Source organism: Canis lupus, chromosome 23, assembly GCF_048164855.1.
Source record: "Canis lupus baileyi chromosome 23, mCanLup2.hap1, whole genome shotgun sequence".
In the NCBI taxonomy this organism is placed as follows: Eukaryota; Metazoa; Chordata; class Mammalia; order Carnivora; family Canidae; genus Canis; species Canis lupus.
In genome coordinates, this window is record NC_132860.1 from 21,496,649 (window position 1) to 21,524,095 (window position 27,447).

Consider the following 27,447-nt stretch of genomic DNA (forward strand, 5'->3'; position numbering starts at 1 on the left):
GCCACCAGTAGCTGTATAATAGTGCTTCTGAATTGGCTTTCTGACATTGAATCATAATCCAGATTTAGTAACTCTGTGAGAGAGAGGACTGTTTCTGATTCTTTTTTTTGAGGTGAAGTTTTCCTTCTACTCATTTTGCTCAGTGCAGAGTGGCCGAAAACAGGTTGTATTGGGAAAAGGAGAAAAAGAGGAGAAAGAAGGAGAGAAAAGTGAAAAAGGTAAAGAAAAAAGGAAGAAAAAAGAAAAAAAAAGAGAAGAAAAAGAGAAAGAAAAAAAAGAAAGGAAAAAAAGGGTGGGGGAAGCAAACAAATCAAGAAGCAAAAAATAAAAAAAAATTAAAAAAATAAAAAATAATAAAAAATTAAAAAACCACGGGGGAGTATCTTCTGATTCTGTATACTTTAAGTCCCTTGACTTCCCCTGGAACTTGTCCGTCTAGCTGGTCTTCTCGGGGAGGGGCCTGCTGTGCTGATTTTCAGGTGTTAGCACTTGGGGGAGCTGCTCTGCCCCCTCCCTGGTGCAGGGCTCAGTGGGGGCTGTTTACCCTGTTAGGCCCCAGGAGGAAGAACCGTAGTGGCTGCGGCCAGCTCTGGAGCCCTGGAGTCAGCTCCCGCAGTAACTCCGGAGCTCTCTGTCTATAGGGGCCTGGATGCTCGGGGGCAGGGCCGCTGATCTGCTCAGCTCGGGGCAGGAGCGTCCTTGGGGTCCTGGGCCCTCCCGGCCTCTGCCTGTCCCCGGGGGGAGGCCGGATCCTGGTCTGTGTCCCGGCGCCCTGTGCTCTGGAGCCTGCGCTGTTGGATTTGGGCTCCGGCTGGGCAGCCCCCTCCGCGGAGCCGCCGCCCGAGCCCCTCCGAGCAGCTCCAGGTCCAGCGGAGCGTGCTTCAGTCTTTTAGGGAGCTCGGCCACGAGGTATGGCGCACTCTCCTGGGTGCGCAGGTGTCTGTTAGTGTCCCCGGGAGCCTGAGGGCATCCCCGCCCTCCTGGGGTCCTGCTCTAACTCCCTGCGGGCGCCTTTCCACCCAGGAAGATTGGTGCAGCTCCTGCTTCTCTGGGACGGGGCTCTCCTGTCCTGGGGACACTCGCCCCAGCCTTAGCCCGGCTCCTCGCGGGGCCCCTCCCCCTTGGAGGCCTTTTGTTCCTTTATTTCTTTTTCTCCCATCTTCCTACCTTGATAGAAGCACGAACTCTTCTCACTGTAGCATTCCAGCTGGTCTCTCTTTAAATCTCAGGCCAAATTCCTAGATTTTCAGGATGACTTGAAGGTTATCTAGGTAATTTGGTGGGGACAGGTGATTTGGGGACCCTACTCTTCAGCCATCTTGCCCTTCCCTAAGTTTGTAGGTTTTAAATGTAAATTGATTCCATTAAAAACAAGTATATAGTTCCATTTAGTCAGGAACTGCCTCTCATATCTATTTAATTTACAACATTTTTATTTCTAGACAGTGTGAATTTTTGTTGGCTAGCAAATTGTATTTCCTAATGAAAGATGGAAATTGGACTGCAGCCTGGGTTTTCAAAACCTGTGCTCTTTTGTAACATGGCATATCACATTCTTTAAGTTTGTGTCATTTTGGGGACACGTTCTTTTCTAACTCAAATACCCTCCAGAAGCCTACTCTGAACCCCTGAGCCCTAAGAGCATATACCATGGGGTTGAGGGCTGGGGAAATGACAATGCTGAGCACATTTAGAAGAACAGGGAAGATGGGAACTGCTTTTCCAGCCAGATGAGCTATAGATACCATCACAATGGCTGTGTAGAAAAAGAAGATGAAGATGAGATGGGAACGGCAGGTGCTCAGCGCCTTGATTATTTGCCTCAGTAGAGTGCAGCACCAGCACAGATTGAAAGATTAGAGCATAGGAAATAAAGACTAGAACCTTGCTACTTCTACCCAGGACCCATGCCAAAGCCAATTGATAGAACATTTTAATGGTAATATCATCATGGGCCAAGCCAGTAACCCCTGGGTTGGAGCACATGCAGTGCTCAATTTCATTCCGGGAGCAATAGTGTCTCTGGGCACTATAGGCACTGGGATGGTCAACAGTACATTCCTAAGCACCATGAACACTGTGCTTTTACCACAAAAGCTTCAGTAACTATGGAGGAGTATTGAAGTGGGGTGGCAGATGGCTACATATCTATCCACAGCCATGCAGAAGAAGATGCCTGACTCTATGCTAATAAAACAATGAACAGCATAAATTTGAGTAAAGCACTCAGGGAAGCTAATGGCCTTGACATCAAACCAGAATATGGCCAAAATCTTGGGCATGATGATTTTTGACAAGCCAATGTCCACTATAACCAAGACACTAAGGAATTGATACATGGGCTGTAGAGGTTATACTTATGGTGAACAGTGATCACAATAAGAATGTTGGCACCAAGAGCTAAGACATCTCACAGCCAGGGGCAGGGAAAGCCAGAGCTGCCATTCATGAATGCATGGAAGCCCCATCAGGATGAAGTTAGACACTTGAAATCTTGAGCTGCTGGGTGCATTCTGGGAGATATCCCGATCTTGAGACATCTGAAACTGTAGCGTCTGTCTGTAGATAGAGGGAAATAAGAAGGAAACTTGGTTAAGTGTTCAGCTGTGATTCAGATTTAATTTAAAGATATAAGATTCACTCATAATCCCTTTCATCGTGATATTACACCATGTCTCTTGTCTCTGGAAAATGTTCATAAAAGAGTAACTGAGATGGCCAAAATAGTCCTAAAAGGAAGATTACAGAAGAAACAAAATTAGTTACCAGCTTCAGGTCACTCGGTGGTATTTTTGTAGGTATTTTTGATGTAGACAAAGTAGGAGAGTATTCAGTCCTGAATATGATGATTTCTCAGGAGGTAAAAATTAAGGATAGAATAGAGGTCTTCCAAGGAAGAAGAAGAAATCAAAACAGAAATTACCATAATGGTTTTGTTTTGGATAGGGTTTAGATGTTTGTACAAAAACTCCTTTGAAAGAGGCCTTTTCCAAATTTGAGGAAATTGAAGTTCATAGAAATTAAGTGATTTGAGAGAGAGAGAGAGAGAGAGAGAGACACAAAGAGAGAGAGAGAGAGAGAGAGAGAGGCAGAGACACAGGCAGGGGGAGAAGCAGGTTCCATGCAGGGAGCCCGACGTGGGACTCAATCCTGGGTCTCCAGGATCATGCCCTGGGCCAAAGGCAGTGCTAAACAGCTGAGCTACTGGGGCTGCTCCAGTTTTAAATGATAAACACACTGGAGCTAAAATCTTAGCATTCTGTATTTAGCTGCCATGCACATTTTGTTAAACTATTGCTGATGGCTTAATAAAAATGGTTATTTTAATTTTTAAATTCAATTAGCCAATATATATAGTACATCATTAGTTTCAGATGTAGTTTTCAATAATTCATCAATTGTGTTTAACATCCAGTGTTCACCACGTCATGTGCTCTCCATAATGCCCATCACCCAGTTACCTCACCTCCTTCCCCACTTCCTCTTCAGCAACCCTGTTTGTTTCCCAGAGTTAAGAGTGTCTCATGGTTTATCTCCCTGTCTATTTTTTTCCCCATTCAGTGTCCTCTATTTCCCTTATGATCCTCTACACTATCTCTTATATTCTGCATATGAGTGAAACCATATAATTGTCTTTCTCCAATTGATTTATATCACATCTTCTTTTTCCATTTATCTGTCAAAGGACATCTTGGCTCCTTCCACAGTTTGGCTATTGTGGATATTGCTTCTATGAACAGTGGGGTGCAGGTGCCCGTTCATTTCAATACATCTGTATCTTTGAGGTAAATACCTAGTAGTGCAATTGCTGGGTCATAGAGTACCTCTATTTTTAACCTCTCAAGGAACCTCCATGCTGTTTTCCAGAGTATGGAATGTATCAGCTTTGTATCAGTAGAATGTATCATTCCTACCAAGAGTGTAAGAGGGTTGCCCTTTCTCCACATCCTTGCCAACATTTGTTTTTTCCCATCTAGTTAATTTTAGCCATTCTAACTGGTGTAAAGTGATATCTTATTGTGGTTTTGATTTGCATTTTCCTGATGACAAGTGATGTTGAGCATTTTTTCATATGTCTGTTGGCCAATTTTTTTTTTTTTTTTTTTTTTTTTTGTCTGTTGGCCATTTGTATGTCTTCTTTGGAGAAATGTCTGTTCATGTCTTCTGCCCATTTCTTGACTGGATTATTTGTTTTTTGGGTGTTGGGCTCGATAAGTTCTTTGTAGATCTTGGATACTTGCCTTTTATCTGATATGTCTTTTTTTTAATTAATTTATTTTTTATTGGTGTTCAATTTGCCAACATATAGCATAACACCCAGTGCTCATCCCATCAAGTGCCCCCTCAGTGCCCATCACCCAGTCACCCCAACCCCCCCCCCCACCTCCCTTTCTACCACCCCTTGTTCATTTCCCAGAGTTAGGAGTCTCTCGTGTTCTGTCTCCCTTTCTGATATTTCCCACTCATTTTCTCTCCTTTCCCCTATATTCCCTTTCATTATTTTTTATATTCCCCAAATGAATGAGACCATATAATGTTTGTCCTTCTCTGATTGACTTATTTCACTCAGCATAGTACCCTCCAATACTATCCACTCGAAACAAATGGTGGGTATTTGTCATTTCTAATGGCTGAGTAATATTCCATTGTATAAGTATACCACATCTTCTTTATCCATTCATCTTTCATGGACACTGAGGCTCCTTCCACAGTTTGACTATTGTGGACATTACTGCTACAAACATCGGGGTGCAGGTGTCCCAGCGTTTCACATCATCTGTATCTTTGGGGTAAATCCCCAACAGTGCAATTGCTGGGTCATAGGGCAGGTCTATTTTTAATGCTCTGAGGAACCTCCACACAGTTTTCCAGAGTGGCTGTACAGTTCACATTTTTACCAACAGTGCAAGAGGGTTCCTCTTTCTCCACATCCTCTCCAACATTTGTTGCTTCCTGCCTTGTTAATTTCCCCCATTCTCATTGGTGTGAGGTGGTATCTCATTGTTTTTTGATTTGTATTTCCCTGATGGCCAGTGATGCAGAGCATTTTCTCATGTGCTTGTTGGCCAGGTCTATGTCTTCCTCTGTGAGATTTCTCTTCATGTCTTTTGCCCATTTCATGATTGGATTGTTTGTTTTTTTGCTGTTGAGTTTAATAAGTTCTTTATAGATCTTGGAAACTAGCCCTTTATCTGATATGTCATTTGCAAATATCTTCTCGCATTCTGCAGGTTGTCTTTTAGTTTTGTTGACTGTTTCTTTTGCTGTGCAAAAGCTTCTTATCTTGATGAAGTCCCAATAGTTCATTTTTGCTTTTGTTTCTCTTGCCTTCATGGATGTATCTTGCAAGAAGTTACTGTGGCCAAGTTCAAAAAGAGAAATTAAGAAGTCAATCCCATTTATAATTGCACCCAAAAGCATAAGATACCTAGGAATAAACCTAACCAAACCTAATAAACCAAACCAAACCTATTACCTATAGGTAAAGGATCTATACCCTAAAAACTACAGAACACTTCTGAAAGAAATTGAGGAAGACACAAAGAGATGGAAAAATATTCCATGCTCATGGATTGGAAGAATTAATATTGTGAAAATGTCAATGTTACCCAGGGCAATTTACACATTTAATGCAATCCCTATCAAAATACCATGGACTTTCTTCAGAGAAAGTGAACGAATTATCTTAAGATTTGTGTGCAATTAGAAAAGACCCCAAATAGCCAGGGGAATGTTAAAAAAGAAAACCATAGCTGGGGGCATCACAATGCCAGATTTCACGTTGTACTACAAAGCTGTGGTCATCAAGACAGTGTGGTATTGGCACAAAAACAGACACATAGATCAATGGAACAGAATAGAGAACCCAGAAATGGGCACTCAATTCTATGGTCAACTAATATTCAACAAAGCAGGAAAGACTATCCACTGGAAAAAAGACAGTCTCTTCAATACATGGTGCTGGGAAAATTGGACATCCACATGCAGAAGAATGAAACTAGACCACTCTCTTGCACCATACACAAAGATAAACTCAAAATGGATGAGAGATCTTAATGTGAGACAAGATTCCATCAAAATCCTGGAGGAGAACACAGGCAACACTCTTTTTGAACTTGATATGTCTTTTGGAAATATCTTCTCCCATTCCATAGGTTGCCTTTAAGTTTTGTTGACTGTTTCCTTTGTTGTGCAGAAGCTTTTAAGCTTTTTTAAAGTTCATTTTTGCTTTTGTTTCCTTTGCCTTTGGAGTCATGTCTTGCAAGAAGTTGCTGTGGCTGAGGTCGAAGACGTTGCTGCCTGTGTTCTCCTCTAGGATTTTGATGGATTCCTGTCTCACATTTAAGTCTTTCATCCACTTTGAGCTTATCTTTGTGTATGGTGTAAGAGAATGGTCTCGTTTCATTCTTCTGCATGTGGATGTCCAATTTTCCCAGCACCATTTATTGAAGAGACTGTCCTTCTTCCATTGGATATTCTTTCCTGTTTTGTTGAAGATTAGTTGACAATAGAGTTAAGGGTCCATTTCTGGGTTCTCTAGTTTGTTTTCTTGATCTGTCTGTTTTTGTGCCAGTACCACACTGTCTTGATGCTCACAGCTTTGTAATATAGCTTGAAGTCTGGCATTTTGATGCCTGCAGCTTTGGTTTTCTTTATCAACATTCCTCTGGCTATTTGGGGTCTTTTCTGGTTCCATACAAATTTTAGGATTATTCAATATTCCTCTGGCTATTTGGGGTCTTTTCTGGTTCCATACAAATTTTAGGATTATTTGTTCCAGCTCTGTGAAAAATGTCAATGGTATTTTGATAGGGGTTGAACGTGTAGATTCCTCTGGATAGCATAGACAAAAATGGTTCTTTTAAAGTATAACCTTTTTTTCCTTTTTGATTACAAAAGTTAAATTGAAAACATATTGAAACCTATATTTTTCAATTTATTGTTTTTAAATACTGAGATATGTAAGATAATTAAACCACTAACAACTTTCCTCCAACTTTCAGGTTTTAGTAGGCTAGAGTATTATTTTTAAAATACATAATACCATATATTTCCTTAAATGAATTTTAACATATACTAGATTTAATTACTATAATTACCATAGTTATTTTGACATTTAAATATTTGGATATTTATACTTAAGTGAAACATTGGTTTCACCATATAAGTTTTATGGTGAACCATAAAACACCATATAACACCATATAACTTTTCCTAACAATACCTCCTCATTTGTGAGGTCTTTATTGCATGACTATAGAACATTTTCAAGTTATTTTAATAGCAAGGGAAAATAGGCAGTATATCTTGAGTGAATTAGAAAATCATCTTCAATTCAGAATTTTGATTATTATTTTCATTACCTTTTTTAAAACTGTTTTTAATGGTTCATTACAAAAAAATAATTCGTTTATTATGAATAGATTTTGAACTACAGGAGGAAGAATATATTTGTATTGTTTTATTTTTCTCCAGATATCAAAACAGTAGTTTTAGTTTCTTTTCCCATTAGCTACTGATGCCTCCTTTTCTGTGCAGTAAGTTTTTATATGTACTAGGTCTATTTATTCTGTTCCATTTTTCTATTTGTGAATTGTGATGAGATTACTATAGTGAGCAAAACTTCTCTAGATTTAGAAGAGATTTTTATGTGGAAATGCTGGGGTTTGGAACGAACCATCATGAAAGAATTCTTGAGACATCTTTGGTGCAAAAGGTGGTTTTATTAAAGCACAGAGACAGGACCTGCGGGCAGGAAGAGCTGCATTAGGGTTATGAGGGGTGGCAGATTATATACTTAGAGGAGGTTAGGGATAGCATATGTCTCCAAATTTTAGAATCCAGGTTTCCAGGACTTTGAGGGGCTAGCTGTTGTTAGGAAAAGGTCATTTATGACTGTCTAATCAAACCTTAGTCATGAGACCCTTCAGTTGTATATTTGTGGGCCATATGCTTGGAAGATGATTGCTAACACATATGGGGGGGGGTAGAGAGAAAATACGTTTCCAAAGGAATTTTTTTTAATTGTCAAGTGATCTTTTATTGAAATATTTTCCTTTATAATTCTTAACTAGCTGGGCATTCCACTGTACCACTATTGATGTGATCTATGATGTTACAAGGTGGTAGCCATCAACATTAGAGCCCACAGACTGGGCAGTCTCTAAGATTTCTTTAATGGTTCCAGAAAATTCTGTGGCTAAAAATCAGTGCCACATCTGTTGGGCAATATTGACAAACTCATCAACAGTTATATTTCCACAGTGCTAAATGTTTTTCCACTTCATTCTGTCTGTTGGTGACTCCTTGAGGGCTGTGATAATCAGGACAGAGGCAGAAGGCATCACTCTTATTTGGGCCTCTCTATTCTGAATGGTCAGTTTCACTGTAATCCTCAAACCCTTCTAATCCTCAGTTGCCTTGGCAATGTCATCACCAACCGTTTTTGAAGACAGACCCAGAAGGCCAATCTTGAGGGCCAGGGCAGATGTGGCACCAACTTTGCCACTATTGCACTCCAGGTATATGACTTTAATCTCATTGGGGTCAAACCTAGGGTGGCATGGTGGAGGTGGATGGTGTCTGATAAACTTGGATTTGAGAGGACCAAAGACAATTGTACCTTCACCTTCTCCAAGCCAAAAGACACAAGTCCAAGGGAATTTTAATATGTAATAGTAGACTTAAAGGATCCTGGTTGTTGGGATGATGTTAAGCTAAGATTCTCTTTTGCCCGTAGCAAAGTGTTAACATCAAGGTGGTTAGTTCCTAGACATCACTCTATCTCAAGGACTTGTCAATGACCTATAAGTTGTAAGGAAATTTAAATTTTTTTTTTTTGCTTTTGCTCCCCACATCAATCTGACATATAGATTTCTTTTCCACTTAATATTTTACATTGAAAATTTAAAACTCTTATGTTTAGACTGCCAGCAGCACCTTAAATTCTTTTGTTGATTTCAAGAATGTCCAAATTTAATTTGGATCCTATGAAATATGAAAACTAATTTATAAAAATTAACACATTCCATAACTTGGCTATTGTAAATAATGCTGAAATAAATATAGGGGTACATATATGTTTTTGAGTTAGTGTTTTCATTTTCTTGGATAAGTATCCAAAATGGAATTGATGAATCATATGGTAGGACTATTTTTAATTTAAATTCTTTTTCCTTTTTATTCAGCAATTTGATTTACCGCTTATTTTACTTAAATTTTCTTTTACATCTTTCACTAAAAGGTATTATTTATATATCTCAACATTTCAAACTTTATAAAATACTGTATTTGAAGTGTTTTTAATGGAATTTTTTCTAGAGTTTCTTTTCTTTTTTTTAAGAATTTATTTATTTATTTGAGACGAGAGAGAGAGAGAGAGAGAGAAAGTGAGCAGCAAGATGGGCAGAGGGAGAGGGAGAGAGAGAATCTCAAGCACAGTCTGCACTGACTGTGAACTCCACATGGGGCTTAATCTGAAGACCCTGAGATCATGACCTGAGCTGAAATCTAGAGTCAGACTCTCAACTGACTGAGCCACCCAGTTGCCCCTCTAGAGTTTATTTTCAAATTAACTGTTGCTAGTATATAGGAAATTTGTCAATTTCTGTTATTTTGCTTTAGATTAACTTCACTATTTTATTGTCCACCATAAATACTTTCTAGTTCAGTTTTTTTCTCTTTGATTTTCTAGTAAGACCTCATTAGTGGTATAAAAATGATAATTTGGAGCTCTCCTTTCCAAATATAGCTCTCATTTATATTTTTTTGCTTTATTTTAATCAGAACAACATAAAACAATAGTGATAGCAGCCAATCTCACTTTCCCCTTTTGGCTGATTTAACAAAATATTTTACATTGATAGTGGTGTTGGCTTTTTTCTTTTACAAATAAAACCAGTTAAGAATGCATTTTATATACTGCAAAATTTCCAAGTCATTGAAGATTTGAGACTCATGATTCATAAAATCCTTTTATTTTGAGAATCTTTGCTTTATAATTTATTATTCAAAAATTACTTAGCTTGGTCATTTACTCACCAAAGTTTTACTAAATGCCCCCTGTGTGCCTGATACTATGGCAGCCAAGGGGTTTTCTTTGCACATTCCCCTGGCTCAAGAGCCCCATTGTCTGCAATATGGTCACATCAGAGCTCAGCAGCAACTCTTTGCCCTCATCCCCACATACAGTTCTTAACCCCTGCCCAGGTGAAGAGACTGATGGAAGGTAAGGAAAGGCAAGTTGAGAAATCCAAGGACAGTGAGCCAGATTCATAGACAGGGACAGAATCCTCAGAGGGGAACTACCTCCATTGAGTCCCATCCCAGTGTCTGTGATGGTGGCTGATTTACTTACTCCTGCAAGAGATTCCATAAAGATGCCCCTGGGCTGGTTCTTAACTTCTGGGCTGCTTCCCCTCTCCTGGCTGTTGCTGCCTATTCTGGGCCTTTTGTTGCTCAGAGCAGATGTGTCCCTCTCCTACCACTCCTGGGGTTTTGGATGTAAATCACAGCTCTGAAATCACCTGGTCTTGATGTGACTGCCCCCTCCCGCCCTGCCCCATGCCTGCAACATAGCACTCCTCAGTGTCACCCAACTGCTCCTGGAGCAGGTTGTCTCACTCCAGCAGGAAGGGCCCAAGTGATTTTGGATGCCTGCCTCAGCCACTCTGAGAACAAACCTAGTCCCAGGGCATGGGCCCAGCAGATGGCCAGCTCTGCCAGGTTAAATTGTGTGTTTGCCTTTCTTGTCTAGGCTTGGTTTCCTCTCCACTGACTCTAGCAAATAGTCCATTCTGTTGTAATGGGATAGAGGAGGTCTTCAGAATCACTGGGCTATGCAAAGCCCCATGAGAAATCACAGAATTTATGGAAAAAATGGAATTAGGAGCATAGTACTCAAAACATTAGTGGGATGCCTGCGTGGTTCAGTTAGTTGAGTGTCTGACCAATTTTGGCTCGGGTCATGATTTCCTGGGTCATGAAAAATAGAGCCTCACCTTGGGCTCCATGCTCAGTGGGGAGTCTGCTTGAGATTCTCTCTTTTTTCCTGCTGCCCCTCTCCTATCCATACTCTCTCAAAATAAGTGAATAAATCTTAAAAAAAATATCAGTGACACATAAAAAAGAAAACTAGGACAAAACTTAGCAGAGTTTGACATGCTAAATGGTTAAAGAAATACAAATACTGCAATGAATACAACACTTTGAAAAGGACATGAGGTTTGCTTGTGGAAGTAGGAGGAAGGGTTACAGCTTGTGAGCTATGGTGAAGTGATAAAAAGTTTTGTCTAAACTCAAAGTTGTGAAATGAAGGAAGGTAGCTGATAACTGTTAGGAGTGTGTGTGTGTGTGTGTGTGTGTGTGTATCTTAGGACACTTATTCTCAGCTTGAGGCAGTTTTCTGTTTGGATTTCACAAAGGCAAAGGTGAAATTCAGTTATCTTCAAATTGTTTCATAGCTTATCACTGGTGTCAGAGCACGTTTGTATATTCAAACCAAGTGATACAGCAGCAAGGACTGTCCTTTTTTCCTGTGTCAATTGTCTTCTACTTTCCTGAATCTTTCAACTCAATAGTTGAAGATTCCAAAGACTGAAAATTAAAAAAAAAAATCTGTATTGCACACACTTATGCCTAAGTGTTTCCATGGCACTTCCCAGTCATACCCTGCATCACCAGGGTCTTTCTTTCACTGATTCAGCCTCTTGTAAGAATCATCTTTGTATATTGCTCTCACTTCCTCACCTTTATAATCTATGACCATAAAAATCTGTCCTATTGGTATATTGAAACTGCTTTTGCTAATGACTTCCATATTGCCTAATTGAATGAGCATTGCAGTGGATAGAGTACTAATAGGGAACAGATGGCCCACTCAAATTAGAATAATTTAAAAAACTTCTTAATTGAAGTATAATTGACGTATAACATTATATTACTTTCAGGTGTACAGCATAATGATTCAGCATGTGTATATATTAGGAAATGATCTCCAAAATAAATCTAGTTACCATCCATCACTATATATAGCTACAGACTTTTTTTTTCTTGTGAGGAGGGCTTTCAAAAATTATTCTCTCAGGAACTTTCAAATATGCAGTACAGTATTATTAACTATAGTTACCATGCTGTCCATCACATTCCCAGGACTTACTTATTTTATACCTACAAGTTTGTAATTTTGACTCCCTTCTCACATTTTGCCACCCCATCCCTGCCTCTGGTAACCACTTCCTCTGCCTGTTAACTGTATCAGTAAACTTTTTAAAAAAAATTTCTATGTATAAGTGAGATCACACTGTATTTGTCTTTCTCTATCTGACTTAATTTCACTTAGCATAATGCCCTCAATGTCCATCATGTTGTAAATTGCAAGATTTCAGTTTTTTTGGCTGAATAGTATTTGTGTGTGTGTGTGTGTGTGTGTGTGTGTATGTGTGTTGTATCTTCTTTATCCATGCATCCACTGATGGACATTTAACTTGTTTCTATATCTTTGCTATTGCAAATAATGCTGAGATGAACATGTTGGTGCATACATGTTTTTAAAATAGTGTTTTCATTTTCTTTGGGTAAATACCAAGAAATGGAATTGATGAATTATATAGTAGTTCTATTTTTAATTTTTTGAGGAACCTCCATACTGTTTTCATTAGTGGCTGTACCAATTTACATTCCCACCAGCAGTGCACAAGTGTTTCTCTTTCTCCACATTCTTGCCAATGCTAATTATTTCTCAAATTAGAACAATTTGAATATAATAATTCAAATTCATTGAATTGGAATAATTTGAGAAGGCTTTACTTATAAAGAGACTAGTATAAGGATGTCACTAGTAGGATCCTAAGTGGTAGTGTAGTTACCTAGGGCTAGTAACAGTGCTTGTGATCATCCCTAGATGTGAAGGCATGGGTCCTTAGAATCCTGAAGTAGAGAGTTGGCACAGAGAAATTTACCTTGAGAGGAGCTTTTCTGATTCTTAATTTCCTCTCTCTTTAGGTGTGAGTTTTGCTTATTGACTTTTATTTCACGTTGATTTTGCTCAAATATCTGGTTGTATTTAATGTTCAATAAAATTGCACTGAATATGATGAGCAAGTGGAAATTGATATTATTCTTATACTATTGCCAACAATGGGGAAGAGAGCACAGATAAAATCTGAATACCCAGTTCTGTTAATAAAAAGATAGGGTTGAGCTGGGATAATGTGTCAGGTGGAATGAGTTTAAGCCCTGGAATGAGCACTTGGAAATGTACTGGAGGACTTCAGTGGGAGGTTGATCAATGGGATGTGTCAAGTACATTGAATTATTCCTGAGGTTGCCAATGATTTTGTCTGTAATTAGGCCATCTGTGTTTGCTAATTGGCACCATTAGAAATTAGGCTGGTACCCTCTACAGAGACTGGGAGATGGGGTGCTATCTCTTTCAATGTTTACATCTCAGGAGATAGTTCACATGTTCTTGAGAAAGACATTTCCTAGGTTGCAAAATTGGCAAGAGGTTAGGAGTAGACATGTACACTGCAAAGGGGCAAAGAAAGAATTTACAATTACAAGTTTTCTGAAGCAAATGCCCTAAGAAAAGGGAGACAAGAGGCTTACATTCAGGAAGAAACCTTTGTCAAGTTTGTACCAAGCCATTTTTGATTTTGGTTGGTTGGTTTTCTCTCTAGTAGGCAATCTTGGGATGTTGCTGTCTTTGTTTCATGGAACCTGTTTTAAGAGAGATATGAGGTTTGCTAATATCTTGATTTATTCTTCAGGTTATCCCCATGCTTCATGGGGTATGGTCCTTTATAACTATGTGGGTCACTGCTATGTTTTATGACCCAATGTCTAATGTTCTGGAACATCCACCACTGTTTCTTGAATTTTGGTCTATTTCTTGGTTCAGGAGTGCAGCAGGAGAGACTTGTCTGGCTACTTCTACTGTGCTACTCATTTATCACTGGGTTGATTTTCTCATGGTCCCCTGCTTTTCTTAGACATTTCTTAGTCTGAATCTACCATGCACTGTTTGGGCTTTCATTTTTCGACAATTCCATCATAATTGCCTTTCATCTTTGGAGTTTTCCTATTTGTGTGTGTGTGTGTGTGTGTGTGTGTGTGTGTGTGTGTCTTTCATCAGTAGCTCTCCATTTGTTTTGTGTTATTAGTTGATGTTATTTATTGATATGTTATTGCATATTCTTAGTGATTGCTAGGTTTTGTAGTGGGAGTAGGAACCTGTGGTGTGTTGAGTTTGTCACGTTGATTCAGAGATATCTAGAACTTATTCACTCTTTGGAAGTTTTGAAACTTTTTTTGTGGTCCAATGTTTTATCAATTTTTGAAAATATTGCATGAAAGAATGTAATGTATATTATGTTTTTACTGGGAGTTAGTATACCCAGTACCCATTCAAACCTACCTTTGTATAACTTTCCACTATCATAGAGGCTGGAAATCTAAAAGACTTGATTTTTGAGTCTTTCTTGGAACTAGAAATGAACATCAATCTCATTTCTGATCAATCAGATGTGAGTAAAAGTCTATTGAGACTTCCTTTTAAATTTCTTTCTTCTTTTCTGAAATATGGAGTTGAATGTGGAGTATAGTAGCATAGTTTAGAATGTCAGAGCAGAAAGTAGAAAGAGGCTGGTCACTTGATGGCACAGTAGAACCATATTAATACCTCCATACTGCCTGATTCCTTGTGTGTGTGAGTTTGCATGCATGTGCACATATATGTCATGAGATAAACTCTTTTTGCCTACTCACTATACTCTGCTGTCCATTATATACAGTTAAACACAATCCTAATTGACAGCTTTTGTACTAAGAGTAAGGAAGCATGTTTTCCATTTCTGATGTTTTGTGCCATTGTGCGGGCTGGCTAGTCCATGGTCATGACTCCTGCTCTCTGTTTACTTTTTACTCACTCTCCACAGTATGCACTGTCTTAATCTGAGCAGTTAATGTGAAAAAGAAAAAAAAATCTTATTTGTAATAAGAAATTGTTAACAGTTAGTAATTGAAAGAGCATACTGAGGAAGAAGGTATACAAATCTATAACGTGGGCATTAAAAATACATGTTTTGGTGGTTAAAAAAAATTTTTCCCCCTTTTCCTACTTAAAGCCAATACAGGTTTTTGGAAAGAAGTCACTATGTGCTTAAGAAGTGAGGACTTGGGATCCCTGGGTGGCGCAGCGGTTTGGCACCTGCCTTTGGCCCAGGGCATGATCCTGGAGACCCGGGATCAAATCCCACGTCAGGCTCCCAGTGCATGGAGCCTGCTTCTCCCTCTGCCTGTGTCTCTGCCTCTCTCTCTCTCTGTGTGTGTGTGTGTGTGACTGTCATAAATAAATTAAAAAAAATTTTTTTTTTAATTAAAAAAAAAAAAGAAGTGAGGACTTATGCTTTACCTACTTGAGGGTGGTGTAGCTACATAGATTATTTGGAAATTTTCTGCATAAGAGACTTGCTTATTCTCCCCTATATACTTAATTATTAGATCATTTATTTATATGAGTATGGACTCAGGGATACTTATTTTGTGCCTCAGTTATAACTAATATGAGAGCTTCTGACATGTAAAGATCTTTGAACCATCACACCTGTCCTTAAAATGAAAAAGGCTGAAAAAAAGGAAATTCAATGACTTTTCATAGACCCATCAAAGAAGTGACATTACAGGGCAACTGCCACCCCCAAATTTGAAGAGACAGGTGAATACAAAGAATCTGGCTAGTTGAAGCCCAAAGTGCTGAAGACATAGACTGGTAGGTACTTCAAAGGTAACTTTGACATATCCTGGAGTATGAGTGTGGTCTAAAGCATGATTATGGGGGTTGCAGTCTTGGGGGGGGGCACACTTTATATCCAGCAATGCTGGCAGATTCTCACAATAAAGATCCAAGAGTGGTTCCCTGGCTCTGGCAGGGGGAAGGGAAAAATTAACATTGTAAAATAATCCCAGAGTATTCTCCATGATAAAGGTCTCATCCCCAGGAGAAGAGATATTATTAGAGCCATATCCTACCTAGAGGAAAGGTATTCCTCTAGCTCCAGGAAGTCAGTTAGCCTTGTGACCTTGGTTCTCTGATGGATCTGGGGAAAGTGGTTGGTTTTCCAGCTTTTTCTTGATGTAAGAATGGGAGTGACACTTCTAAACTTTTTTTTTTTTTTTTTTTTATAAATTGGAGCTGAAAGGAAGTCTCACACAATTTTTACTAACTCGTTAGTTTTCCAATCTCCCTATACCCATTTAAAGATGTTTTGTCCATCATTTCTACTTGTTCTCACAATGAGTCTTTGTCTGAATTGTCCTATCACCCATTAGTGGAAGTGGAAATCCAATCTTTCGGAAGGCCAGAATAGAAGAAATTCTATTGGGACTTATTTTTATCTCCTTGAAATGTCAAAGGATCTCAGGGAGTTAGTCCAAACACTATGCAGAAAGAGTAACAGGCAATTTAACCCATCTACTAGTGCACCACTATTTATCAGCAGTCAGTGCTCCTGTTGATATATGGGATTGTTGTGGGGAAGTCAACTGCAAAGGTCAAGAAAAAATTCTTAAGACTTTGTATGGTGCAAATAAATCAGTTTATCTGAGTAGTATGGGGACAAGTCCTTCGGGCAGAAGAGCTGCACTTTCTGCTGTATGAAGCTGGTAGTTATATGCTTAGCTCAAGAGGGAGGGAACATGTAAGGTATATTAGATTACAAATGTTTCTTTGAATTTCTACTTTAAAACTACTTCCACAAGATTTCTCTGGTGCTTATCACTCAGTTGGTTATTACTATCAGTTAATGTATAGGCAGTCGTGAGACTGCCTATACATTAAGAATGCAGCAAATAGCACGTATTTAATCCCTATAAGGACTATCCAGACTTCGAGTCTAAAGGTGAACATTTTTCTACTTCCATCTCTCATCAAGATTGTGGTGTCTAAATGAGGTGATTATCCCTATTGAAAGGGGGCCCCCAAATGTCAGGTGACAATTGGGAGGAAGCCTGTGGCATGGTGGTTAAAAAATTCACCTGAGGCTGATCAAAGTAGATCAAAGTTTACTGAATACACTGCAAGGGAGCAGTGGACAAGACAGCAGAAAAAGAGCTGTTTGTAAGGAGGCAGTGGATGGGAGCTGTTTTTAAAGGGGTTACATGGCGGGGGGGACGAGTAGAGAAAAAGTAAAGAGGAAGACAAACCATGAGAGACTCCTAACTCTGGGAAGCAAACAAAGGGTTGCTGAAGGGGAGGTTGGTGGGGGGAAAGGGTAACTGGGTGATGGGCATTAAGGAGGGCACATGATGAGATGAGCACTGGGTGTTATACTATATGTTGAATTGAATTGAATTCAAATAAATTGAATTTAAATAAAAAAAATAAAACGGAAAATAAAAATCAAAACATAAATAAAGGGGTTAGATGAGGAGGTATGGTGACAAAAGGAATTCTCCCCTTTTAGGTAACTGTGCTTGGTTGTAAATAGCCCATTGGTCAGTTAAGGGTCTGGGTATTTTGAGGTGGGTCACCTGATGGGCCTGTGTGCATTCAGCCAGGTGGTCACTGTAGCCCTTTCTGCATTCCATAGCTCAACACTGCCTAAGAGCAGCCTCTACAAAGATCACTGTTTTTTTTTTTTTTTTTTAAGATTTATTTGAGAAATTGAGCACCAGAGAGAGAGAGAGAGAGAGAGAAAGAGTGAGAGAGAGAGAGAGAGAGAGAGATAGAGTGTGCATGCACAGAGGTAGAGGGAGAAGTAGACTCCCTGCTGAACAGAGAGCCTGATCCAGGGCTCCATCCCATGACCTGAGCTCAAGGCAGAGGCTTAACTGACTGAGCCACCCAGGCACCCCAAAGATCACTGTTAAAAACGGGTAAAAGCACATGGTCCAATTCTGTCTTGTTTATGGATATAGTAAAGTCCCTGCTATCTAATTCACTTTGTTAAAAGAAAGATAATTCCTTGAGTTTTTTCTTTTTAGATTTTTTATTTGAGAGGGAGAGAGAGAGAGAGAGAGAGAGAGGCAGAGAGAGAGAATGAGCTGGGGGAGAGGCAGATGGGGAGAGAAAGGCAGACTCCCTGCTGAGCAGAGAACCCAATGTGGGGGGTGGATGGGGAGGTGGGAGGGTGGTTGGGGGTTTGCTAGCTGGGGCTGGCAGAGTTGGGGGTTGGGGGGATGGTAGGGGTTGGGGTTGGGGGCTAGATCCCAGGACCCTGGGACCATGACCCGAGCCAAAGGCAGACACTTTGCTGATGGAGCCACCCAGGTGCTCCAGTTCCTTGAGTTTTAATGGCTTAAGTTTCTCAGTCTTGGGCTCTGTGATTTTGTGATTAGTAATATATTTTCCTATGTATTTGACCTTCAGCCTTAGTTCCTGGCTCTTAGCTCCTAAAACCCTTGGAATTTCCTGTGATAAGGGAGATAAGGCCTCTTTTTTATGTTAATTAGGCAATTTTGGGAAAGCTCTTCTGTAATTTAAGGGTGGGGGCTGTTTCCCTGGAGAAGGAACCTTGTGATTAGAGGGTTGGAACTTTCAGCCCTTGCTCCCCTACTTCTGGGGAGGGAAGAGTGCCTGGAGGCTGAGTCAACAAATGGCCAATGACTTAGTCAAACATGACAATATAATGAAATCCCCATAAAAAAGGACTGGATTCAGATCTCTTTCCAGTTGATGAACAGATAGAGATGTGGGGATGTTGTACCTGGAGAGGGCATGGAAGCTCTGTGCCCTTAATGATGTGAAATGTTGAGTTTCAGGAATGAAAGATCAAGAATAAATTATTGAGAGGTCTTTGGTGCGAAAAGGGTAGTTTTATTAAAGCACAAGGACAGGACCTGTGAGCAGAAAGAGCTGCATTGGAGTTGTGAGGAGTGGCTGATTATATACTTTTGAGTTGGAACGGGTTTGGGGATAGCATAAGGAATTTCGAAGTAAGGTTTCCAGGACCTTGAGGAGCTAGCTATTGTTAGGAAAAGATCATTTACTACTGTCTAATAAAATTTAGTCATGAACCCCTTCAGATGTATATCAGTGGGCCATATGCTTGGAGGATGATTGCTAACATACATCTTGGTGGGTAGAGATAAAGGAAGTTTCCAAAGGGATTTTTGTGTGTTAAATAAGACTTACAGGATTCTGGAAGTCTAGCTAATGTCAAGCTAAGGTTGCCTTTTACTTCTAGCCAAGTGTTAATATGGAGGCAGCTAAGTTCCTGGAGTAAGGTCACCCTGCCTGTCCCAAATACTTGCCAATGGGTTGTAAGTTATAAGGATGTTTAATTTTTTTATTCTTTTGCCTTTGTTCTCCATATCACTTAATGCATACCTTGCCCTCTGCATCTCATCCATCTGGCTGTTCCTGACATATCTTTTTTATAATATGATAAAAAATACTTACTGATAATCTAGTAAGTAAAATGTTTCTCTGAGTTCTGTGAGCTGCTCTAGCAAATTAATGGAACCAGAGAAAGAAGTGCTGGCACTGAAGCAGGGGATGGGGGGCAGTCTTGTAGGACTAAACCCTTAACCTGTGGAATCTGACGCTGTTTCCCAGTAGATCCTGTTAGAATTGAGTTGAATTCTCAGACATGCTGCTGGGTGAAAGTCTGCCATTATGCCATGTAATTAGGTCAGGGGAATTTCCTAAACTTAGTCATATGTCACTTTGGAGCCCAAAACCCACCCTTGCTGGTCTATATTCTGACATTAAAATAACTAAAAAATAATTTTACCAAATTATTTTTCTTTTCTCTCTCCAGAAACTTGTATCATTTCCCTTATAGGGCAAGTTCTACTTTAGAGAACTTTGCTGACCTTTATACTGCCACTAAATTGCAGCATTGGGAGGGTGGGTGGGATAGTTTGCTTAGTGCTTAATCAAATGAACTCAAGCACTGTCAAAGAGTTTATGAAGTGGCAAAATGATTCCTGTCAAATTCTTGACTTATATAGAATTAGTGGGGTTCTCTAGAGTGATTCTAGAGCATTTAAAATGTTCTGTATTTTCTATCAGACAGGAAAATTGCTGCCAACTTTTAAATGGAATTTTCTTTTATTAATTGAGAAGTGATAATATAATTTCATTTAATTTAGATATCATTCCTTTATTTTTGGTCATCTTAATTCCTGTTTTAAATGTTAGTAGCAAGGTTGAATAGAGAGAAAGTGTTAAGAACAGGGACTCTGGAACCTGACTGTTTAAATCTCACTCTGCAATTTCCTTCCCATTTGACCTTGGGCAAGTTTCTCAACTTTCTTGCCTCATCTGCAAAATATATAAATAGCAATTGTACTTGCTTCATAGCGTTGTTATGCAATTATGTGAGTTAATATTTGTGAAATGTTTACAGTACCTGGCATATAGTATATGCTGTATAAAACAAGTAAAGTAATTTGAATTGATGTTCCTAGCAATTGGGAGACATGGAATTTTAACTCCGGGCTGTTGCCCTCCAAAGCCTGTGCTCTTTCTGTAATACCAGTTATAAAAGCCAGCCATTTAAAGCTGGCTCACTTCCTGGACACATTGTCATCCAAACCAAGCACCCTCTGGAAGCCCACTCTCAGCTCCTGGGTCCGGAGGGCATAAACCATGGGGTTAAAGGCTGGGGGCATGATACTGTGCAGCACATTGAAGAGAGCAGGGATAAGGGGGAACTTTCTTCCTGCTAGCTGGGTGACAGACACCACAATAACAGCCGTGTAGAAAAAGAGAATGAGGATGAGATGGGAGCTGCAGGTACTCAGGGCCTTTGATGTTGCTTTAGCAGAGTTCAGCCTCAGCACTGAGCGAATAATCAAAGCATAGGAAGCAAAGACCAGACCCATGTCACCCCCAAACATAACCCATGCCAAGGCCAACTGGTAAAATCTGTTAATAGTGATGTCATCACAGGCCAGACTAGTGACCCCCAAATTAGAGCATAGACAGTGGTCAATTTCGTTCCTGGAGCAATAGTGTCTCTGGGCAGCCAATACAGGCACTGGGAGGGTCAACAGGCCATTCCTGAGCACCATGGACAGTGTGACTTTGATCATAAAAGCCTCAGTGAGTATGGAGGGGTACCGAAGGGGGTAGGAAATGGCTACATATCTATCGATAGCCATGCAGAGGAAGATGCCTGACTCCATGCCCATAAAAGAGTGGATGGCATAGATCTGAGCAAAGCACTCAGGGAGGCTGATGGCCTTGGCATCAAACCAGAGAATGGCCAGGATCTTGGGTATGATAGTGGTAGCCAGGCCAATGTCCACTATAGCCAAGACACCAAGGAACCAATACATGGGCTGGTGCAGGGAAGGCTCATGTTGGATGGTGATTAAGATGAGGATGTTGGCACAAAGAGCTAAGATGTAGAGCAGAGCCAGGGGCAGAGAGAGCCAGTGCTGCCACTCATGAATGCCTGGGAGCCCCAGGAGGATGAATTCAGGTACTTGAAGCCTGGAGCTATTGGTTATACCCAGGGTGATATCCATATCATCATACTCAGGGATGTCTTCTTCTCGGATCTACCTGTGAATTAAAGAGAAATAAGAATAGGCTGTGGTAAGCTCAGAAGAGGCTCAAAATTTGTGTAGAGGTAGAAAATTCATCAATAATAACTCAATAAGTCCTTTTAAACATAATGTATCCTCAACTCGTCTGGACTGTTGAAAAAAGTTTGGATAAGAGCAATAATAGAAGAGCCAAAATAGATTCTAAGATAAAGATTTTAGCAGAATAAAAGTGATGATTTACTGGCTTTGTTTTCTGTAAATTCTGGGTAGATTTGTGTGTGTGGGGGGGGGGCAGGGAGGGGGTTGGAGGGGATACAGACACAAAGCAAAAGATTTGTACATTATAAAGAACTCAAAGTTGAGAGAGCAGAGGTGTTTTCTCCATTGTTGGAATCTTCTGGAGGAGACCAAGCAGCCACAGGAAGAACCCTGATCACATTTTTCTTTTACACAGTGCCTGTAGTTGACGAATGATTTCTGGCAAAATTCATGTCATTTAATCTTCATCCACCAGGAGTTATTTACATATAAGGATACAGAGGTTGAAGGATTTGTCTACATAAGAATTATATATTGAAAACACTAATAAATGAGAAAGATTCAGCAAAATTTTAATTTCTGGCATCAAATCATATAATTTGTTTCCTCTTCTAGTTATGAAAGTAATGTTAAAGACATACATAAAACTATATTTTAAAATAATTAATTTTATTAATAGAAGATATAAGGAGAGAAATTACCATCAGACTTCCCACCTCTTCCAGAGTTTTTCTGTGGTGTAGATTTAAAGCAATAGGCATTGGGATCCCTGGGTGGCGCAGCGGTTTGGCGCCTGCCTTTGGCCCAGGGCACGATCCTGGAGACCCGGGATCAAATCCCACATCGGGCTCCCGGTGCATGGAGCCTGCTTCTCCCTCTGCCTCTGTCTCTGCCTCTCTCTCTCTCTCTGTGACTATCATAAATAAATAAAAATTAAAAAAAAAAATTTAAAGCAATAGGCATTTATCACACACATTTATACAGTTTAAGTATTTTAACAATGTCTCATTTTTGGTCCTTTAAATACTTGGTTCTCCTCATTCTCACATTCTCAATTTTGTTCACTCACTCTTGAATTGTTACATACTATTTTCAATAGTTTGTATCAAAAAGTGTATAGGCATTGTAGTTTTGGAAACTTTCAGTACTTGAAGAATTCTTTTTTCTTTAACTTTTATTTGTGAATAATACCTTCCCTTGTCAAATATTTAGATATCAATATTTAATTTCTACCTTTGCTTCATTTGATGGCATTAAATGTAAGATAAAGGCTCCATTCCTCACCGCCTCTGTGAAGAATGAATGACCATGCCATTTATAATAAACATATAGTACTCATGAAATTGAAAAATAAAAATAAACAAAACAGTAGTACTTGTAGAAAACAAAAGATTTAGAAAAGTAACCATAAGTCAAAATTCCAGCAAATCAAGGTAACGGCTTTTAATGTTTTGGAATATTTAATTTTCAGCATTTTTCTTGCTGAAAGAAAATCTTACAAAGTTTTATGTAAGTGGAATTCTTCATCCTGTGCTTTTTCTTAGTGTAGTACAAATAAATTTCTTGATGCATTGGGAAACTTTATAAACATTTTTTTCAATGGCCACTAGATGATACCATATGGCTTTTATAACATTTTCCCCAGTTTTTGTTTGGTTTTACATCCTGCTTACATATTTAAAATACATATATATGGACATATGGATATTGTACCTTACACAATTTTAAATGTTTTTTTTTTTCTTAATAGAACTTAAATAGAACTCTTTAAGAATTTATGGGTAGTCTCCATGGGAATCTGTGAATTTCTGAAATTTATATGGAAAAACTTTGTCTATATTTACATTATCCTGGGGATAGGAACTGTTTAGCTTTCATCAAATTCTCAAAACATTCCATGATTCAACCAAAAAACAGTTACAGAAGACCATTATTTACTCAAAATTTTGACTAAAATTCACTTCCCAATGACTTTTAATTTTTAATGGTTGAGCTTTGGTTTTGTGACACAACTTATTTACATAGAATTGATTTTTCTGTTAAAGAGAGACATGTAAATAAAGTGATTTTGCAAAATTAAACAATGGTTCATGCATATCTTACCAAGTGATTATTATGCCTCTTCTGTAACATAATAAATTTTCATATGTATAAATTCTATGTGAGCACTCAATTGTTTCAAAATTTTTTTCTGGTTAATTTTGTGCCAATATCAAACTGAATTAAAAATTTTAGTTTTATAATAAATGTAATACACAAGAGGACTATATTTCCATATTACTTATTCTCTTTAATTTTAAAGTCCTTTTCATATGTTTATTTTCCAGAGTAAACTTAGAATTCCTATACTGAGTTCTAAAATAGCAATTTTGGTTGGGATTCTGCCAAATTTGTACCTTGATTTTGGAAGAAAAAAGGTTGACATTCTTATACTATCAAGTCTTCTTATTCATCAAATGTGGATTCTCTTTTGCCTTTACTTAAATCTTTAAAATTTTTTATTAAAATTTTTGTACTTCTGCACTGTTCTTATGATTATTAGTATTTTGAGATATTTTAAATGAATGTTTTTAAAATTATGTATTCCAATATATATTTCTGACCTATGGAAATCTAGTTAATTTATCTTTTTTTAGTGTTATTATGTTGGTTTTTATTATTTCTTTTCGCATTCATTCACTTTGCTAAACTTGTGCTACTTTCAAACATTTTGTGAGTTTTTTCTGTATTACCTCAACCAATTAATGGTTGCTGGTAATTCAAATATTTTGGGTTTATTATTTTTTAAAGTGCAATTTTATTTATTTTGTTATTTCTGTCTTGTGTATCGTCCATTTTACTAAACTATCATTAATTTTAAAATTTTTCCCATTGATGCTCTTTTTCTGATTTTCTAGCTATAACAAACATTTGCTTCCAGGGCATCTGGCTGACTTAGTTCATAGAGTATACAACTCTTGATCGCAGGGTTGTAAGTTAGAGTCCCATGTTGGATGTAGAGATTACTTAAAAATAAAATCTTAAAAAAAAAGAAGTGCAACAAATACCTTTTTAAAATTTGCCTGCAAACAACACTATTTTTCCTCCTTACAAATATTAATATATCTTAATCTTTGTTTCATATCTCAATAAAACGGTTGGAAATTCATGATCATTGTAAAACAAGCATGATGGCAAACATCTTCAGTTTTTTTGGTTGATTTAATGGGATCTCAGCTTCATTTTATGTTAAATATGAGGTCTTTTAAAAGTAGTCATGTGTCTCTTTTTATTGAGTGTAATAAAGCAGTATTTTGTTTAAAGTTGCTTTTTGTTCTAGGAATCTTGGGTATGGAATTTATTATTCTAGGCCTGTTGGTTTATCATTGATTTACTGATCTTGGAGCAGTAAATCTTGGAACTCTCATTTCTCTCCTGCTTCCTAATCACAGAATTTAGTCTCTACAAAAATCTAGAGCCTGAGAGAAGGGAGGTACTAGCAGTGAAGAATCAAATGAGGAAAGCCATAGAAGGCAAGGAAAAGGCATATACTAATCAAATTTAGAGATGAGGAACAGAGTTATTTACAGGAAGGTGGGGAACATCCATCCCCTCACCTCTCAGGGTACATGCAGGTCATTGACTGGTTTACATACTATGTCAGGAAGGTCTTGGAAGAGGCTCTCAGGTTGCAATGCCTTCTGTAGCTGCTTCTGCTCCCCTGGCTTTAGCTGCCTGGTTTAGCCTTTGTTGTTCAGAACAGATTCCTGTCCTTGCTTGCCACCCCTGGTGTTTGGGGGTTTTGTATAAATTAGATCTGTGAGGTGCCTGATCCTGGTGAGGTGCTGTCTAGGCCCTTCCTACTTTATAACAAACATCCTCCAGGGTCCGTTTTGTTTTGTTTTGTTTTTTTGAATTGCAGTGGGAATACAACCCAAGTGCTCTTAGGATTTAGTCACAAAATGTTTGTGTCCATTCAAATCTGGTCCCAGGGCAGCCGGCGAGATGGACAGATTTTCACTCCAGGTTCCTCAAGGATTAATTCACTCTTTTTTTTTTTTGATTTATTTTTTATTGGTGTTCAATTTACTAACATACAGAATAACCCCCAGTGCCCGTCACCCATTCACTCCCACCCCCCGCCCTCCTCCCCTTCTACCACCCCTAGTTCGTTTCCCAGAGTTAGCAGTCTTTACATTCTGTCTCCCTTTCTGATATTTCCCACACATTTCTTCTCCCTTCCCTTATATTGGATTAATTCACTCTTGTCTGATGAATAGTGCTCCTCATTCTAGGAAAATTTTGAAGTCTCTCTATCTCAAAATATATTTTTGTTCTATATCCTTTCCAGAGACTGCACCTATATATTTCCTGCATCACACACATTATGAATAACCTCTTTATGTTGCTTCCTCATCCTCACCACAAGATTTCTTGTCTCACTACAGTTTAACTTTTGTTTCAGCATCACATAGAAATTGCTCTTGCTAATGACTTCAAATACCAAAAATATTGGATATTTTTTAGAATGTTATCTTATCTGAAACCTTTCTAGTATTTGTTGTTGACCAGTTCCTTTTTTAGGACCACTTGCCTCTCTTATCTTTCATGACATTGTAATTTTAGTATTAATTACACTGGAATAAAAAAATGATATAGAATTTCTATTTAGATCAAATGTTCCTTATCTCTGATCATTTTATCTAAAATAGCAGTCCTGACTCCTCTATTTATCTCTATGGCACATATTGCAATAGGGGAGTCCCTACATATTGTAGGGGAGTCCCTACAGCCAATGTCATAAAGTCACTTATTTGTTTCTCTTTTCTTTTTCACATTAAAATGTAACTTCCCGGGCAGCCCCGGTGGCGCAGCGGTTTAGCGCCGCCTGCAGCCCAGGGCGTGATCCTGGAGACCGGGTATCGAGTCCCACGTCAGGCTCTTTGTATGATGCCTGCTTCTCCCTCTGCCTGTGTCTCTGCCTCTCTCCTCTCTCTCTCTCTCTCTCTCTCTCTCTCTGTGTCTATCATGAATAAATAAATAAAATCTTAAAAAAAAATGTAACTTCCCCAAAAGCATACTTTTTGTAATTTTTATTTACTGCTCTATCCCCAGGACCTAGACCATTTCCTGCACATGGTAATTATTTTATGACTATTTGTCAAGTGGATGAATGAATATTGAAAAGAGTGAATAGAGAAGCAGTCTAGAGGCATTTCAAGAGTGATGCTTGTGTTCATATGTAGTGAAATTTTACCCTTTTCTGTTTAATAATACATGTATTTTATCTACATATACTATTAATAAATAAAACTTTAATTTTTATTTTAATTTTCTAAAATTAGCTTATGAAACTCCCATTTACTTCTTTGTTGCTTAAAGACTGCTGTTAGAGTTTCTAAGGGTCAAAAATTATTTGAAACACAGTAATATTGTGATGGAATGGAATCAATATGTATTTAAGTTTTTATTTTAATTCCAGTTAGTGAACATACAGCGTTATCTTAATTTCAGGTGTACAATATAGTGTTTCAACGCTTCCCATACATTGCCCTGTGCTCATCAAGATAAGTGTACCCCTTAAGCCCCATCAGCTATTTAACCCATCCCTCTTCACCTCCTCTTGATAATTATCAGTTTATTCTCTATATCTAAAAGTCTGTTTCTTCATTTCTCTTATTTTTTCCCCTTTGCTTCTTTTGTTTCTTAAATTCCACACCTGAGGGTAATCAGATTTGTCTTTCTCTGACTTACTTTGCTTAGCATGGTAGTATGCTCTAGTTCCATCCATGTCGTTGCAAATGACAAGATTTCATTCTCTTTCATGCCTGAATAATATTCCATTGTATATATATACCACATCTTCTTTATCCATTCATCAATTGATGGACACTTTTGGGTTGTTTTCATATCTTGGCTATAGTAAAAAAT

General features: G+C 38.6%; 1 protein-coding gene and 1 pseudogene across 1 annotated transcript; both read right to left on the minus strand.

The window, feature by feature from the left end:
• Positions 1 to 1,568: 1,568 nt before the first annotated feature.
• Positions 1,569 to 2,540, minus strand: LOC140614584 (olfactory receptor 56B34-like; annotated as a pseudogene).
• Positions 2,541 to 20,511: 17,971 nt separating this feature from the next.
• On the minus strand, positions 20,512 to 21,477 carry LOC140615438 (olfactory receptor 56B34-like). Its single transcript, XM_072795298.1, has one exon. It carries the CDS (start codon positions 21,475 to 21,477, stop codon positions 20,512 to 20,514), a length of 966 nt encoding a protein of 321 aa, XP_072651399.1.
• Positions 21,478 to 27,447: the final 5,970 nt, after the last annotated feature.

Excerpts from the sequence above, each read along its gene's own strand:
- LOC140615438 (XM_072795298.1), bottom strand. The coding sequence starts at position 21,477 with ATGGATATCACCCTGGGTATAACCAATAGCTCCAGGCTTCAAGTACCT.